Raw genomic sequence first — 13133 nt, 5'->3', positions numbered from 1 at the left:
CCCCCGTGATTCTTGTGAAGATGAGCGAATACGAGAATGGATGAATGGATGGATGATAACGATAACGAAATGTCTAATTTCATCCATCCGTCCATTTTCAACACTGCATATCCTGAATAGGGTCGCGAGGAGATGCTGCAGCCTATCCCTGCTGAATTCAGGCAGAAGGCAGACTACCGCCTGAACTGGTCAGCAGTCAGTCGCAGGGTAGAGACAGACAACTATCCACACCCCCACGGCGTCACAGAGTGGGAACCGATCCCACGGTGCCAGCACACAAGTCAGGGGAGTACACCACTACACCATCAGTGACTTGGGTAATGTTAATGTAATAAAACGTATGACACAGTGAAATGCAGGAATAAACAACAAAAAGTTATTTTGTTGACATGTTTATTGTGCCATACAAACATATATAAATTCTGCAACTTAATGCTTTTCCCATGATGAGTCACCACAGGGAAACACTTGGATGCTTTTGTTTTGGACCGGTCGTGGCTGGATGCTCGGGTACTTGTTTGGAATCAAACCTGTGCCATCAACATAGAAAGCAACAGCATGCACTCCTACACGACCAGTGTACAAATTTATATAAATACATGTATTTCTCACGCCATGGTCATATCATGCCAAAACCTGGGGATATTTTGGTGTCAACTTTTTCATTCCCGACCATGATTTTCTTTTTACTGTGCACACCTCTAACTTAAGTAAATACAGCACATCCAAATGAGGAAACAATACATCACAGGGAAGTGACAGTGATGCAATTCGTGAGTTTCAAAACAGATGTTTAAAGAGCACAATTGACTGTGTTCAGTGACGCATGAATCAACATTTGAGAAACAAGATGATGAAAGTAAATTAACATAATATTGCTCCAGCATTTTTCTCGTCTTTATTATTATCATTATTATTATTGTTGTTGTTGTTTAAAAAAATAAAGACAAGTTATTGTGATTCAATTGATTTATGTATAATCCTTAAAACATATGTATGTTGTTTGCCCTAATTTTGGGTGGAAATTCCTGGGTTTGTATTCTGCGTCTCTTGCACGTACAGTGGAACCTCAAGTGACACTTAATTGGTTCAGTGACACCGTTTGTCACCCGAAATGTTCAGAAATAAAGATAAATTAATGGCAAAGCAGTTGAACGTTCCAGTCCCAAAATAAGTTAGACTTATCTTTTTTTAACCAGTGCGGTTACAAATTAATGTAAGATAGAAATAAGTAAAAAACACATCATTGTCAAGAAATGGAACACTTTAAAAATATGAAAACTATTTTATTTCCCATTAACTTAAAGGGGAGGGGCTACAGCTCCTCCATTGAAAACGTCTTCCTCCATAATAACATGGGTAAATTCAAATTCAAGTTTTTTTTCTGTTTGTTTTTTTTTTAATTATGTTTTTTTCTTTTCGAATGCATGGGTTGATTTTTTTCATACTGAGCCAAAGAAACGGATGTCGTATTGTCATTTCAAAGATGAATCGATCACGCTATCACCATTGAGCTCATTCTCATTTGGCAGTCTAATAGAGTAAAGAAATCAACAAAGATACAATACTGGCGCCTCGCGTGATGCACAAAGCCTGGTTACATAACGCGAGAAGAAACACAGCACAGATTCCGCTCATCTTTGACAAGCGCTTTCCAACACTCCCTTTAGCAGTTTCTCTTTTCTGAGGTGTCACTTTGCTGACTTTGTTGAGCAAAAGTACAACATGTCTGCATTTATTCATGACAGCGCAGCTGTTTCTGGTATTTGAGATTCAGTGAATGTATTGGCAGCAGAATCATTCAATTTCTAATTAATCGGTGAATCATGGTCATATTGAAGTGACAAGTAGACCACTATAATGATAACGATAGTTCATTTCAAACAGTGACTTAACGGGCCACCTAATCGGGCTGAACAAATTGAAACAATTGAAAATGCAAGCTAATATAATTTTCCTGATTAAAGAATACATACATAGTTTTTGAGTGAAAAATGGGCCATCCCAGTCAGAAAGTCCCTTGATTAAAAGAAAATAAAGTCTTTAGTCAAAATATGAAATTATCTAGCAGCCCAGTGGTTAGCACATTGACCTCACAGTGCAGAGGTCATGGGTTCGATCCTGACTCCGGCCTCCCTGTGTGGTGTTTGCATGTTTCCCCGGGCCTGCGAGTGTTTTTTCCGGGGTCTGCGGTATCCTCCCACATTCCAAAATCATGCATACCAGGCTGATTGAGCACTCCAAATTCTCCCTCGGTGTAAATGTTAGCGCGAATGGCTATTTGTCTCTGTGTTGGCTGGCAACTGGTTCAGGGTGTCCCCCGCCTACTGCCGAAGACAGCCGGGATAGGCTACACCCCCCCCCCCCCCCACACACACACACTTGTGAAAATAAAGCGGATCGGAAAACGGATGGATGGATGAAATTATCTAGTTGCAGTGTATCAGTTAATGCCTGATAAAGTGGTTGAATAGACGGTCCTGAAAACCTGGACTCACCCCCACTCACCCATTTTTAATATGCTTATATTTATTTATTTATATACGATTTGTCTTCTACTTTCTCCATTTCATAAATTTTGCTGTTGTAAATTGGGAATTTCTCCATTGTGAGACAAATAAAGTTTTTCTTATCTTATCTTAAAAGGTTATAACAACAACATTCAATTATGTGGAATTTTGTGGTAGTCATAATCTACACTGGATATTGCAGCGGTACGTACTGATTGCTATTTTAGTTGTATTTTTTTGTTCATCTCTGATATCCAGCGTTATTGAGTCTGGTTAATGTCTGTACATTGTGTCGATGGCAACAGACCAATCTGGTCCTGAATTCCACATCCTTCATTAGCTGCTGTTTTTTAGTGATGTAACTGCATTCAAAAAGGCTATGACAGATTGTTTCCTGTATAGCCAGTTAGATATTTTGGAAAACAAACACTTTATTATCGCTGAAGACAAATCATGTTTTTTTTTTTTACATTAAAGATTTAGACTCGATGTTATCAAGTAAGTCTCTGCATGAGCAAAAGTGTCATTTGCTTTGCTTCCATGACAGTCTTATCTGTTGGAAAAAGGAAGGTTTGAAAGAGATCATTATTGCTTTCAAGGCTTAAACATGCATAAAGATGGTGACCTTGGGAGTCACGGCAACACTTAGCCTGGTAAAAACAGGCCATGGCGCACATACTGCACTTTTTGTACAGGACAGCAAACGACTGTGGCTGTCAGGAGTTTCGAGAACATGTGTTCATTTTCCCAAACGGACGGTGTATTTCCGGCTCTGACATCTTGACATATGCGTTATTTTGAGTAACGATGAGATTCTCCACACGGCATTGGAATTCTAACAGTACAGCCTTGTTTGTCCATTCACTTCCAACTACAAATAAACGGACATTTAAGTGAACAGTGTTGCGTTTCCTGTGACATTCTCATGATAAGACACCATAAAATCAATTTGAAGCGGTCTTTGTCTACTAGCATCTCAGTTACAATCACGCTGGAACGACATCTTCTCAGCTGCCTGCTTGAAATGTGATTTGCGTACTTATTGGAAGTATGTTTCATAATCACATTTTTCCCCCACATCTCATCCCATTATCCCTGGGCAATCCCCCTTGAGCTGAGGAAGGACACAATTTTTCTATGTCCTGACAGAAAACAAAAATGTCAAGGGAATGTCCATGGCATCCAGAGCAGCGAGGGCATGTCTAACATGATCATCCTCCGTGAACCAAGTCTGATAAGTTACCAGCGATTGGATAAACTCAACCCAGCATTTACTTTACTCTTGACATCCAACATTGGTGGAGTTCTTTGCTCTACACAAAGTGCCTTTCTATTTTGATTTTCATGTGAGCTTATTGGTCGACAACCTATTTTATATCTCACAGCTATTTATGGCTCCGGCCTCCCTGTGTGGAGTTTGCATGTTCTCCCCGGGCCTGCCTGGGTTTTCTCCGGGTGCTCCGGTTTCCTCCCACATTCCAAAAACATGCGTGGCAGGCTGATTGAACACTCTAAATTGTCCCTAGGTGTGAGTGTGAGTGCGGATGGTTGTTCGTTTCTGTGTGCCCTGCGATTGGCTGGCAACCGATTCAGGGTGTCCCCCGCCTACTGCCCGAAGACAGCTGGGATAGGCTCCAGCACCCCCCGCGACCCTAGTGAGGATCAAGCGGTACGGAAGATGAATGGATGAGCTATTTATGGCATATTACGCGTATTTTGTCATATTTTGCTTATCCGTGGATGCATTACTGAACACACAGCTGTCAGTGACGACAAATATCACGTTGAAAACCATGCTAATACGTTGTGCCTCGCTGTACAGTCAGCGCCAGTTTGAATTATTCAATATAAATTGATTGATTGATGTGCATTGTCTGCTTGCTTTGTTGCCATGGCAACCTGCTTCGATCACAGGGAATACATACAGGGCTTTTCAACTTGTAAGTTCCAACTGGTTTCGCGATTAAAAGAAAAGCACTGTTTTATCCAGTGATATTTTCAAGAGAGACCTCAAGCATTTGTGCTGTGGCCAAAAATAATACAGGTTGGCAAAACCGTAAACAATTTTGAAGCCAGTTTTGTTTTCTGAAGTACAAGCAATTAGCACACTCAAAGATGCACTTTGCTGAATTGTCATTTCATTTATCATTTCATTTTCTAAATAGTACTATTAACTGCTGCTGTACTGTCTGTGTTTTTATGTTTAAACCTGATTCACCTTAAAGTATAGCACAAATAATACAGACAGAGCTCACAGAGCTAATAACGATGAAGGCAGGATTCTGATTACAGAAATACTAGAAATTGTTTGCCAAAAGCAAATACAACTAAAATGCAGTTTCTATCCCTTGCTGTGTCTACACATTAGTTGGAACCCTAACATCTGAAGAGATTTCTTACAGGGATCAACAATTGTGCTCATACATTGAAAATAATCATTCAGTTATGAGGTCGATTTTGATGAGTTTGATCGGTGCACAGGCAAACAGAGTCTGAGCTCAGATATTTCATAAATCCATGAACAGCAAGCATTAAAACCTTCATCATTGTTAATGATGACAAATTAATTCATTAAAATTATTATTATTATTACATCAGCCATCACAGCTATGAAGTGGGGCAAGAATATGAATGATCAAGGTGTTGGGTAGTTTTTAAGTTCCAACTTCACTGTGCAAATATTTGTGATCTCCTCCGAAGCCGAATCCACAAGACTCCGAGTACAGTACATGACTAGTGTGCCTCATTTAAAGGAAATGAGAGGAGCCGCTTTAATTGGACATGGCTGAAGTGTTCACTCCTACAGTGGCGCAGATCTCTGTATTTATATACGCAGGCTTGCGCTTGTCTTCGTACGCTGCACGCCTCATTCGATTTAAACCGGTCATGAAAAAAGAGGCCAAATAATAATATATAATAATAATTTTTATGAGTATGGTTGTAGTTTGTAGTGGTGCACTGTATACAGTATTTGTTGAATGCACCACCAGGGTGAATTGAGCATCTGTTGAAGGGCTTGTCTGCACAGGCAAAAAGGTCATTGCATCACCAAAGATTCACCCCAGCACGTCAGTCAGTGAGGCCTGCAGAGAAGGCAGGCACCTATACTCCCTAACCAAAGATATCAGTTTACCCCTTGTTCTGGGACAAGTGCTTCTAGATTGGTCTTTATTTTCCTCACTTAGTTGTATCTTTTATACCCGAAAGACATTCAATTTGCAGTCCTTGCAGGCAGTCTCATATGGCATTTTTTAACTTTTAAAATCTAAATGGATTCTATTCTCTGTGAAAGCCATCAAAGGCTCAAGTGTAATACATACAGTCGTCCTTTCAAGGGGTGTTTGGTTTCTGTATGGAAGCTCGTGTTACCGTGCTTTTTTTCATGATTAATTAATTCATCAGTGCAGTTCTCCCCAAAGCTGAGGGTGGTTGGATGGTTGGATAGCTAAAAGGGGGAAGTCAGTGTTTGTCTCTTTATGCAAGAGCATTTGCACCAGCAGAGTTCACAGAGGAGGAAGGCACGTGAACAGATGCAGAGCAGGGACGCTATGAGCCCGCAGGAGTCCATGGCCGCTGGGGCAGAGGCCATGGAGGGACACAAGGCCCAAAGCCATACTCAGGGGCGTATGGAGCCCACAGCGCCCCCGCTTCCTCCTCTTTCACCACCACCAATGGGGCCGCCGGAATACCCGCGGCCGAGGCTTATTTTCCACACGCAGCTGGCTCACGGAAGCCCCACAGGCCGAATTCATGGATTCACCAATGTCAAGGAGCTGTATGCCAAAATTGCTGACGTTTTCAACATCTCTCCCTCCGAGGTACAAAAACGGTTTCATGAACTTTACTGTGCTTTTTGATTCTATTTGATCTAGCCTTTTGGGTTTTTTTTGGGGGGGCGGGGGGGGGGGTTCTTTTAAAACACTCGTGAAGTGACTCAGTGTTGATCAATACGGATCATAACAGCACAATGGCCACATCATCTGGTTCAACTGCTCAATTCGGTGACATTCGACAGAAGCGATAAGGTGAAATAAACCAAAACAAAAAAAATCAGGCTTTGCTCAGAACCGCCTTAGTACATGAATAATAATACACACACACACATACAAACCAAGCTATACACATACACGTTTTTTTGGAACTTATTCTTCGTTTGCCCAAAAACATCCAATTACCATATTAGTCCACTCAACCAATTGTACACAAGACAAGCCCAGCTGCACTGGATGCCGGATGGTTTTTTTGTGGGAAGCAGAGCGTTGTTTTGTGTTCGATAGAAGTCCTGGATACACTCACTCACACAGTCTTTTATTCCTCTCTCTCTGACTATCTCATCCATTCACAAATCTAACAGTAGCCATGTTAGATTTGTGATTGGCAGCCAGTGAGACAAGATGGGTAAGATGGCGATGCCCGTTTCTCACAATAGTTTCGCTTATTATTTAAGGTAAAGCATTGTTTGAGGGTGTTTTTAAGCATTGGTATTGTTATTTAAGTGTCTCGGAATCATACTTTTGATTTGTACTTCATTTAATGGTTTAAATTAAGAATATATGATATAATCCCTTTTAGGGGAGCATTAATTTATTTGTGGAAATTTGCCTGTTGTGCTCCTGCTCAATTCCTATACTCCCTTGACTTTGGGATCCACTGTACTGCTTGCCTTCTCACCAACCATTCATGGAGTTATTTGTCAACAGAAGTGAGAAACAGACGATGCGGTGAGCAAAGAGACGAAAACCGAACGGCAAAGTGTGTACAGTATATCAATTCATTAAGACAAGCTTTGTTTAAAAAATGTTTAAAATGCAAATACATAACTTTACAGGAACCGCATGTCAATCGGTCTATATCGATATTCATTCAAGAGTTTGACTTTACAATTCACTGAGCATGTTGTGCAGTAAAACACCAAGAGTGCTGTCGTGATATTAGGGCTGATAGAAGGCTTTTGTTATCTGCATTTCTACTTGAAGGACATGTGGAACTGCAGATTAGAACAAGTATATTCCACAACAGCTAACCTTCACGTTCTTATCAGGAACACACTAGCCATAATTATGATGACGTGACTGTCTAGAGTTACACAAGATGCAAAACCATCATGTTTAATGCAACGGCAACAAACGCCTTTAAGAATAAAACACTGACATTTATGAAGTGAGATAAGGCTATGTTCACGAATACAGTGAACATTTATTTTATCAAGCAGTATTTTCAGGGACTCATAGATTCCACTAATGAACAAAGAAACTGCTTTTGTGCATAAATAAGAAAACCTATAAAATGCTCATGTAAAAACCTTTATGAAGAAGTCAGATGTGCAATAAGCATACTCAAGATAATAAGTCCCACAACCTTGCTCTCATGTGAATTGAAGAGCAACATGACAAAAAAGACCTTGAACTATAGCCAGGCGTCAGTATCGCATGTGAACAGTATCTAAGCGGAACCACACCAGGTCAGATAATAGCTGAATGTTATCTTCTCTTTCTCCTGTGTCTCATAAAGTAAAGTTTTTGTTTCACCGCACAATTACATATATTTTTTGCTTTTAATTGGTGTTATTTGACTTTGGGAAACTGTATTTTGTTTCTTCATGCACATGACATTTTGAACAATGAAGGTTGCAGAGTAATACATATTTAAATGAGAACTTCCGCACATTCAACTAAATATATAATACAGTATATGAATGAAGCAATTCATAAACGATTATGATTCTAGGGTTATAAATACAGTACAGAATGTAGAAAGAATGGATTCATCCCGAGTGCCTACCCTTGGCAATTGTTTGTATATGTTCCCCCCTGCTGTTCAAAATTCATAAAGCACAGCTGGAAAGTTTCTGTTAAATTACAGTATAGCACGCTGCTGCTGCAGGCCACCTATTAACAGTCGAGTACAGTTATTCACCTTATTTCACTTAATTAGAATGTGTACATTGGTTAAGACTGACATACTAGTTACTTATTTCCAAGGAGAAGTAGGGAAAACTAAATGACTTGGCCACATTTTTGTCAACCAATGACAAATTAAGAATTGTTACACACTTGAGTAAAATAATATTTTTTGCTGAAATTATATATTATATATGTAGATATGTATGTATAAATATATACAATTTATTTTTAATGATTTGAAAAGGGAAACTGTCACACTACCGATGAACTATACACAATAATATTTATTAGTTTTATGTTTTTACAATTTTGAAGGTCATGCGGCTACATTCACCTTTTCAGAAAATTTGAACATTACATAAGAAAAAACCAATACAGTATACACATTAATAGGAAGTGGCATCTAATGAGTCTGTGTTTCACTTTCGTATTGAACTTTTGAAATCAAGAAAGTGATGATCATCTATTGAGATGAGCCTGTCTTTTCTGGGTTGCAGATCCTGTTCTGCACCCTCAATTCCTATAAGGTAGACATGCAGAAGTTACTTGGAGGGCAGATTGGACTGGAGGACTTCATATTTGCTCACGTCAGAGGAGAGACGAAGGAGGTGGAAGTGACCAAGACAGAGGATGCACTGGGCCTCACCATCACAGACAATGGTGCTGGATATGCATTTATTAAGGTGAATAAGGACAGTGTGCTGCAAAGAACCTCTTTCATTTCAGCACAATGGCAACCCCTTTTTTTCTCCATATGAAACAAGCTATCTCCTTGAAATGGATGTTTTCAAAGTCGTTGGTCTTCAAAACAAAGCTAAAAGTAGAATCTTCCTCTCCTCAGAGAATAAAAGAAGGCAGCACAATAGATCGACTGAAGACGGTGTGTGTCGGTGACCACATCGAGGCCATCAATGACCAGAGCATTGTTGGATGTCGACATTACGAAGTGGCCAAAATGCTGAAAGAGCAACCGAGAGGCATTCCCTTCACGCTACGCCTGGTGGGACCCAAGAGGGCCTTTGGTGAGAAACGCTTTTCACACTGTTACTGTATGCGCATTGATATTGAACACATCGAAGGGCAGAAATTACAGTTACAATTACAGTGCAATTACAATACAAGAATAAAGTCAACAAAAAAAATTTTCAAAATTCCTTGCCAACTAGGTGTCTGTTTCCCTTTCCCTGTCCCATAAATGTTTTCATCAAATGGCCCAAGAGCCTGATTTATTGTACTTCATCACAACACATTGGAAAGGAAATTTTGGAAAGGAAATTAAGGAGTACCGGTAAGTTGTTGTGAGTGAATAAAGCTGAAGTGGCTGGAGCCTTTCTGTTGTAGACCTTTTGTGTCAGATGGGAAACGAAATGGAGAGTCCATTAACTGACTTCCTCGTAACAGTTAAAGTGATGTCAGTGCGAGAACAATGTAACCGATGAAGGGCCACTTCGGTTGCGTTGACATCATGCATACAGACTTAATAGTGTGTCTGTTTTTGTCCTTATCACCAAGTAACAGACAAACATTATTGAACTGGACATTTGAACTCATTTATGATTTGGTCAAGGGCTGGACTAAACTACTGCACAATGAAATTACTGGAAGTCTGAGGCGCACACTTTTCCCTATTTCCATAAACCTATGGTTACACAAGAAAAAATAGTTATTATTATTATTATTGTTAATAATAATAATTAACAATAATTATTATTATTGTTAATAATAATAATAATAATAATAATAATAATAATAATAATGTCATGAGAATTAGTGAACCTTCCTGGACAGGAGGAAAATTGTTGACAAATTGAAGAGATGGATAGTATGAATGTCAACAAAAGACCCCAGAAAAATCTCCAAAGCTATTAAACGTGAACTCCAAGGTATATCAGTGTCAGATCACACCATCTGTCATTGTTTGAGCCAAAGTGGACTTGGTGGGAGACGGCCATGGAGGAAACCACTGATGAAAACAAATCAATTTTTAAAAATGCATGTATACAAGCCACCGAGCTTAAAGCAGAATGTCCTATAGACAGACGAGACACAACTTGGAACTTTTTAGCAAGGCACAGCAGCTCTAATTTCACAGATGCAACAGTGAAGTTAACAAAGATAAAGAACATTGTTGCTGCTATGAAACATAGAAGGGGCTGCTTAGCTGCATCTGTCACAGGCCGGTTTGAGTATGTGCATGTATCATGAAATATCAAGAATATCAAAGTATTTTAGAGAGAAATTTGCTGCAGAGTGTAGTGTCAGAAAGCATGATCTCTGATGCGGGTCATTGGACTTGCAAAGGGATAGTGACCCAAAGCACACAGCTAAAAATGAGAATGACTAAGAGGAAAACATTAGACTTCTCTGAAGTGGCCTTCCATGTTTTCTGATTTCAATCCTATTGAATAAAGTGACAAAAATCATTTAGTTGCAGTAATTGCCTTGAAAAGGTTATGAAACAAGATATTAAGTTTAGGGTACCACCATTTGTTGTCCAGGCCTGTTTTTTGAGTTTGATTTTGAAGATGATTCTGTTCGACCACAACTCTAAACCAATATGAGATTTTCAGCGGTTAAATTTCCTAATTGTATTTCTTATTATTATTATTGTTATTACTATCCTCCATTTATATGTTTTATCCACATGTGTAGAACTGGAGCGCCCTAATCACGAACCATCCTTCAGGACATACGATAACAAATATTGTGAATCAGGCATCCGTGAACTCTGACCGCATAATGTCCTTGTTGAATAAATGGGAAATATTCCCACTGATGATACCTACATGTCTGAAAAGAGGTTGAAGTGAGTTGGAAGAGGGTTTTTCCTTTTACTGTATCTGTAAAGTGCACGCAGATGTCACAGTTGCAAGGCCGGAAAATATGTAGACATCTCGATGCGAAACCCCCTCGATCATCATATCTAAACTAATAATGACCTTCTGGCAGAGAATGGGATATACAACTTCATATTAATTGACATAGTTTATAATGGTAATGTTGACACAGGCATTATCGTTCACACTGTTTTGTGGATTACATTACTGGCAAACACAGATAAACAACAATTCTACAGAAGTCTCACATACCGCACATAGGTAACAGGATTTTTCCAAATAACGCAATGCAGAATTTCTACTCTCTGGGGAGTTTGGACTATTTATCTATGGGCAACAATAACACTGACACCCTCACAGTCAATTGAATATGCCCAATAAGTTTTTGGATGGGGAACTACAGCACTGCACTTGGTTGGAAGTGATGCATACTCTCCTAGGAGGAAACATTTTCTAGATTTTTAGCTCCATACACATGACAGTGGTCCAAAACATCTGTTAACATAATAACCATTGTTTGTGCGCGTGCGTGTGTGTGTGTGTGTGTGTGTGTGTGTGTGTGTGTGTTTAGACATGATCGGAATGAGGACCAAAGCACCGAAGTCTCATGAAGGCAAAATCGTCAATGGAAGGGAAACTCTGCGCCTCCGTTCCAGAGGTTCTGCAACTGTTCAGGAAGTGGTGAGTTTGCGGGATAATGGATAAGTGTTGAGCAACACATGCAAATGCACACTTCCTGGACATTTCAATCACTTCAAATGCAACTGTTAAATACCAGGACATTTCCTCCCAGCAGAATGAGATTGAAGAACAGGCCACCATGAAAGTGGATGACCTGCTCGAAAGCTACATGGGCATTCGAGATTTAGAGCTCGGTAAGACAACCATTCTTGTGTGTGTGTGTATATATATATATATATATATATATATATGTATATTTTTCTGTACACCATGACAATGTTTAGGGCACATATATTGTCTCATGCTATCCAAAACGCATATCTATCAAAGTACAATTAGGGTGTATTAGCGCTACCTAGTGGTGAAGTGAAGTTGATACACTTTTCTCAACAATTGTTCTTCACGTGACCTAAAGTTGTCATAACAAACAAGAATGAGACAACATTTAAAAATATTCCAAATAGATGGGACATAATTATGACCTTTCACCTTTACTACTTTTACCACTACTTTTTCTTTTTGGCCAAAGCGGAGTTCTTGAACAAACTGATCTTAAAAGTTTATCTCCCATAATATCAACCAACCTTTTGCTGACATGAATCAAACCAAATCGAAATGTGTGTATCCCTTCATTTGTGCAGCAACCACCATTGTGGAAGCAGGCAAAGACAAGAAGAACCCTGATGACTTTGCAGAGTCTCTGGACTCAGTTCTGGGAGATTTCGCTTTTCCTGATGTGTTTTTGTTTGACGTATGGGGAGCAATTGGAGACGTAAAAAATGGGAAAATCTAGATTTGTTTGGAGACCATAGAGCAGTGCTCCCCGGCACATCTAATTATGAGAAGGCATTGTAGCCTTCTCATATCTGACAGGAATTTTTAATTCATTCATACATGTTTAATGCTTGCATGCATTTAACATTCACGCGAGAATAACTTTCTTCTACAACCATGGCAGGGATGGAAATGAGTGTATGCTTTATGTCTTGGTATCAAGTAACATTATTGTTCACCTCAGAATGAGAATCTGACTACCATGTACATTTTTAGGTCCAATAAATAATGTACAGAAAATGTATGGAATTTACTCTACAATGTACTGAAACTTAATGCTAAACAATGAATATAAAAAATAGGCATTACTTAATTATCTTATTTACAACAATAACAATAGTAAAGATTGTGGTTCGTTAAAAAAAAAA

At 39.2% G+C, this 13133-nt stretch overlaps 1 protein-coding gene across 4 annotated transcripts in view; it reads left to right on the top strand.

The window, feature by feature from the left end:
- The window catches only part of gipc3 (GIPC PDZ domain containing family, member 3), a 22825-nt gene extending 9692 nt beyond the window's left edge, over nucleotides 1-13133 (top strand). For 2 of the 4 annotated variants that reach the window (XM_052074638.1, XM_052074637.1), the window contains exons 2-6: nucleotides 8911-9096; nucleotides 9255-9435; nucleotides 11822-11931; nucleotides 12044-12125; nucleotides 12573-13133. In XM_052074638.1, the coding sequence (XP_051930598.1) occupies nucleotides 8911-9096; nucleotides 9255-9435; nucleotides 11822-11931; nucleotides 12044-12125; nucleotides 12573-12724 (711 nt within the window). In that variant the 3' untranslated portion in view covers nucleotides 12725-13133. Of the gene's footprint in view, nucleotides 1-5952; nucleotides 6329-8910; nucleotides 9097-9254; nucleotides 9436-11821; nucleotides 11932-12043; nucleotides 12126-12572 lie in introns of those variants that run through there. The other 2 variants (XM_052074636.1, XM_052074635.1) reach the window with 2 other exon arrangements.

Source organism: Hippocampus zosterae, chromosome 8 (assembly GCF_025434085.1).
Source record: "Hippocampus zosterae strain Florida chromosome 8, ASM2543408v3, whole genome shotgun sequence".
Taxonomy (NCBI): Eukaryota; Metazoa; Chordata; class Actinopteri; order Syngnathiformes; family Syngnathidae; genus Hippocampus; species Hippocampus zosterae.
This window is presented reverse-complemented; position numbering and strand designations above follow the sequence as displayed.